General features: G+C 37.9%; 2 protein-coding genes across 5 annotated transcripts; both read right to left on the bottom strand.

The window, feature by feature from the left end:
• Nucleotides 1-511: 511 nt before the first annotated feature.
• On the bottom strand, nt 512-2,338 carry LOC131024976 (monodehydroascorbate reductase 5, chlorplastic-like). 3 transcript variants are annotated; one of them, XM_057954570.1, is made up of 4 exons: nt 2,199-2,338; nt 1,787-1,871; nt 1,572-1,661; nt 512-811 (listed from the first exon to the last, which is right to left on the bottom strand). In XM_057954570.1, the coding sequence occupies exons 1-4, from the start codon at nt 2,206-2,208 to the stop codon at nt 733-735; spliced, it is 264 nt and encodes an 87-aa protein (XP_057810553.1). In that variant the 5' UTR covers nt 2,209-2,338; the 3' UTR covers nt 512-732. The 3 variants fall into 3 exon arrangements, with proteins under 3 accessions (XP_057810553.1, XP_057810551.1, XP_057810552.1); XM_057954568.1 differs by lacking the exon at nt 2,199-2,338 and having other exon boundaries at nt 1,733-2,192; XM_057954569.1 differs by lacking the exon at nt 2,199-2,338 and having other exon boundaries at nt 1,787-1,919.
• Nucleotides 2,290-4,020, bottom strand: LOC131024964 (peptidyl-prolyl cis-trans isomerase FKBP20-2, chloroplastic). 2 transcript variants are annotated; one of them, XM_057954555.1, is made up of 7 exons: nt 3,868-4,020; nt 3,630-3,705; nt 3,343-3,545; nt 3,159-3,268; nt 2,869-2,977; nt 2,697-2,773; nt 2,290-2,598 (listed from the first exon to the last, which is right to left on the bottom strand). In XM_057954555.1, exons 1-7 carry the CDS (start codon nt 3,914-3,916, stop codon nt 2,479-2,481), a joined length of 744 nt encoding a protein of 247 aa, XP_057810538.1. In that variant the 5' UTR covers nt 3,917-4,020; the 3' UTR covers nt 2,290-2,478. The 2 variants fall into 2 exon arrangements, with proteins under 2 accessions (XP_057810538.1, XP_057810539.1); XM_057954556.1 differs by lacking the exon at nt 3,868-4,020 and having other exon boundaries at nt 3,343-3,538; nt 3,630-3,710.
• Nucleotides 4,021-4,136: the final 116 nt, after the last annotated feature.

Here is a 4,136-nt window from a genome sequence, read left to right as displayed (position 1 = left end):
TATGTTTGCTTAGTTAGATTTGCATAATATCTTATACTAGTAGCTTGAGTATTTATTGGTCAGATAAATAGAAAAATAGCAATAGCTTTGGAATATATTTGGATTAACTAATTAAGCCCATGCTTAAAAAAAAAAAAAAAAAAAAAAAAAAAACATTTCCCCTTTATTCATGAAAAATTTGCCACAATTTTCTTTCGATCCGTCCACTAAAAATGTACCATTTATAATAGTAAAATTCACACACAACTCCACTCATATTTAAAGTGAGACTCTTACTTCACTAACAACTTCACTCACATTTTATTAAAATCGGTATTGTCTATAATGTGATAAATTTTTTATGAACAGAGGAAGTATTAGGCAGAGTCTCACATCAACTGTGCACTGTTGTGTGGCTCATGACCAAGTCCACTAATTCTATGGTCTTTGAGTTCGCCGTCTTAGTTATAAGTTGCGTATGTGAATATTGTAAAGAAATATAGTTTCCTAGAGTGGCATGCTATATACATAGTTTATTTTCAAATTAAGAATGTAAAACTTTTATTAGGCAAAATTCTACCTTCTTCTCAACAAACATGAAAGACGGTAAAATCGCTGAAAGAAGGGCCGAGTTTATTATACAGTAAGGTAGAGCTGGGGATGCATACATCCATTCTACATGCCTACACATGAAACATACTAAAACCTTAACTTCAACATGTAACGAAGATTGTGCGATTTCCAACGCCTCCTCTATTGAAGAAGCTTTCCGAAGCTTTGCAATGTCAACAGACGGCTGGCTTCTTGCAAGTTTAGGAAGCAGTTGGAATTCCTACAAAACCACATTCAAGCGTCATATGTTATAAGAATCAAAGATAAGCGGTGAAAGGCTAGTCATTGTAGCTAATTTTGGTTACATGAAATTGATCCAAATCATTCTCTCTCAGTCATTGTATAAGCGGAAAGGTTTGAGCATAGCATCTGTGTCTAATCACTAATCAAACACTCCCACATGGGTGTTACATGAGGCGCGTAGCTGATAAATCTGAAGCCAGGAACAGGAAGGCCACTGAAAACAGAGGCTATAGCCTATTTACATTTTACAGTATCTGAACTATTTTGGTGCATCATCATTCACTGAAACATATGAAGCCTAGTAACACAATATCCGAGAACATACTGATCAAACCCTGCAACTTATAGTAAACTAATCACCTAGTTACAGTCCAAGATATTTATATGTGCTACGTGATTTTAATAAACCAAAAAAAAAAATGGTGTAGTTAGCAAAGAAACTGAGTTCAGTTGATGGGGTTGGTATGACTGCAACATTCCCAAGACCCTGTTAAGTTTTGGACTGATAATTCATTAATAGATAGTCAAAAGATTGGACCATTGGTATATATAGAAGAATTAACTACAGAAGAATGAAGTTAAAATAAAAGGATCAGCTCAGTATTTGTCAAATCAGATAGCTGAATGAGCTAAAATTGAGTTTGAAACCAAGCTTTGAAACAATAATCATTTGCTGAATGAGGTATACTAAAATAAAGCCCAACCAACAACTGTAAGGAGATATGACGGTTACTCACAGTGGTATCGAGTTTCCAACCAACTGCTGCTGCTGCAACTTCCATGCCAATGTAACCACCACCGATGACGACGACTTTCTTTGCTTTCTCCTAAGACATGCATCGTCCAACATCAGCAGTGAAGCCAATGCATATGATCAAAGTTTATATAATATATTTACCGTGTGAGTGTCTTGTAATATTAATTCCAAGTTGGCACAACAATTACACATTACCAGTGATGATATAAGCGAATTGGCATCTGCAACGTCCCGAATATAATGAACTCCTGCCAAGTTTCCTCCAATCTTATCTGGGAACCTGAAACAGAAGAGAAATAGAATTGTCATTTTGGGCGGCAATAATATAATTGCAGAAGAACATTATCTTGAGAAAACCAACAATGGTATTTACAACGGCAAGTCGGCAACAGTATCTTTGAGAAAACCAATAACAATATTTATGAAAGCAAAAAACATCACAACTTCTTGCAGATGGGAATTATCTAGACATAAGATATCACACAAAGTTGACAAACATACAAATTATTTCAATATCTAGAAAGCGAAAGGTTTAAGGGAAATCTAATCTCATCCCAAGCAATTAAGAACAATGTTAATTATTACATCAAATGAAAGAACATGTTACCTTTAAACATAAAGCAGGCAAACCTCTACAACAAGAGGATACTTGTGAGTTTTGCATTACAAGATAAATGATTGTATTGTTGAGCTGTATATTATGGCGAGTATGTATTATTGTAATTGAGAATAGTTAATGTATTGCACAGATTTGTTTTGTTGCGTGCATCTCCACCTATTACATACATTGATTCATAATGAATCAGAAAATTTTCACTTGGTCTCTCTACGAGCTCCTGTTCATTTTCCTACAAGACTAGAAACTCAAAAACAGTCTTTCTCCCTCCTTAATTACAAACAACATCGGAATAAAACCCGATGGTCCTCCTCGTGCAATCTTGAATGCTTAGCAATTCTATATCAAAAACTTCAAACTGCTTGGAGCTGAAAAAAGTGGAAGGGCCGACCTGCAAGAAGGCAATTTGTTTTGTCGCACCATATTTCGTGTTGGCTAAATGAAATAAAAATCATATAGCCCAAGAAAAATAATGAAAGTGAGACTTACCGGTGGACCTAGCTCTGGAGGGACGATTATCCTCCGTTTCCCTCCAGGCTTCATGTCTCTGATTCCTTCCTCGAACCCTGTCACCATATGTGCACTCTGTTAGTTTCTATGTCTCTCTCTTTCTCTCTCCAACCAAAACCTTATACATATGAAACTCAATTGTGCTTGCTACCTGGGATTAATCCGTTAGTACCAAGTCGAACTTTGGCAGGAGAACCTTGTAAGTATGTGCTGTCTATACGTCGCCCTGACTCATTATAACCGATGTAGTGAAACGTCACCTGCCAGCGAGGAGAGTTATTACAAAGACACGGAGCATTGCAACATAGGAACTAAAATCACTGCACAGAGAGATTTGAAAATCAAGTCATCTAAGGCAAAATTAACACTTGTATGAATGTGAAATATCAACATCAACATCAACTACTAGTTGAAGAAAAGCAATCCAAAGTAAAGAGAAACCTGTTGACCAGCCTTTGGACAATCACCTTGGCCGGGTGCAATATCCCACAACACAAGGCCTGAATCACGCGTAACATAGTAGTCTGGTGCCACTACTTTAACCTGGAAACCTGAAGCATACAAGAAGAGCTTAATACATACATACACATACACAGGCACAAGTGTGGTTAGGAAAAGAAGAAACCTTCTCTCAGAAAACTAGGGAAGTCATCAGGCACGTTATTCTCTCTCTGAATTCGCCTGTTCTGCTCAAGTAGGCGTCTCTCATCAAACGGGCTCGGTTTCTTTGTCTTCCCCAAGGATGGCAATGCTGCAGACATGGCTCCCGATCCAGCAACGAAACTGAAGAAGAGCCTCCTCCCCATTTTCTTCTCCTCAACCTGTTCTCTAGCAAGGTAAAGATGATGCACATAAGCTAGCGAGCTCTAAGTTATCCCAAATCATAAACACATGAGCTCAAATTATCAGTACCCTCGGGCCGCCGCATTGGATGGCCTGGTTTGAGCACAACTGGATCCATGCGACTGATAGATTACAAGACTAGTACCTGAGAAATTGGGCATCCACAACATTATACCTGATTTAATGTTCTACCATGCACTCAATCTCGCTCACGCACACACAGAATTTTGAATAAGTTAGTTCAAAATTAGATCTACAACAGCAATCCGTCTCTCAATTCGAAGAAATCATTCACCGTGAGACTTACAAGGGAAATAATTGGGAGCGGAGGGCAATGGGAAAGAGAGTAAACTCATATCTTATCCTGCTATTTGCAATGCCCAAAAGGTTTATGGGAGTTTCAAAATCACCTTTTTCCTCTCCACCTTTATACATATCCTCAGCGACTTTTACTTTCCTACTAAAATCGCTAGCGATTTAAGCCATGGTTGGTTGCATTTGCGATATTAGGGATTTTACAAAGACAATATCGTTAGGGCTGGAAATCGGGTCCCTTTTTTCGGGTAAGGGTACCCG

Source organism: Salvia miltiorrhiza, chromosome 5 (assembly GCF_028751815.1).
Source record: "Salvia miltiorrhiza cultivar Shanhuang (shh) chromosome 5, IMPLAD_Smil_shh, whole genome shotgun sequence".
NCBI classification, from domain to species: Eukaryota; Viridiplantae; Streptophyta; class Magnoliopsida; order Lamiales; family Lamiaceae; genus Salvia; species Salvia miltiorrhiza.
Note: the sequence above shows the minus strand (reverse complement) of the source record. Positions and strands in the feature narration are given on the sequence as shown.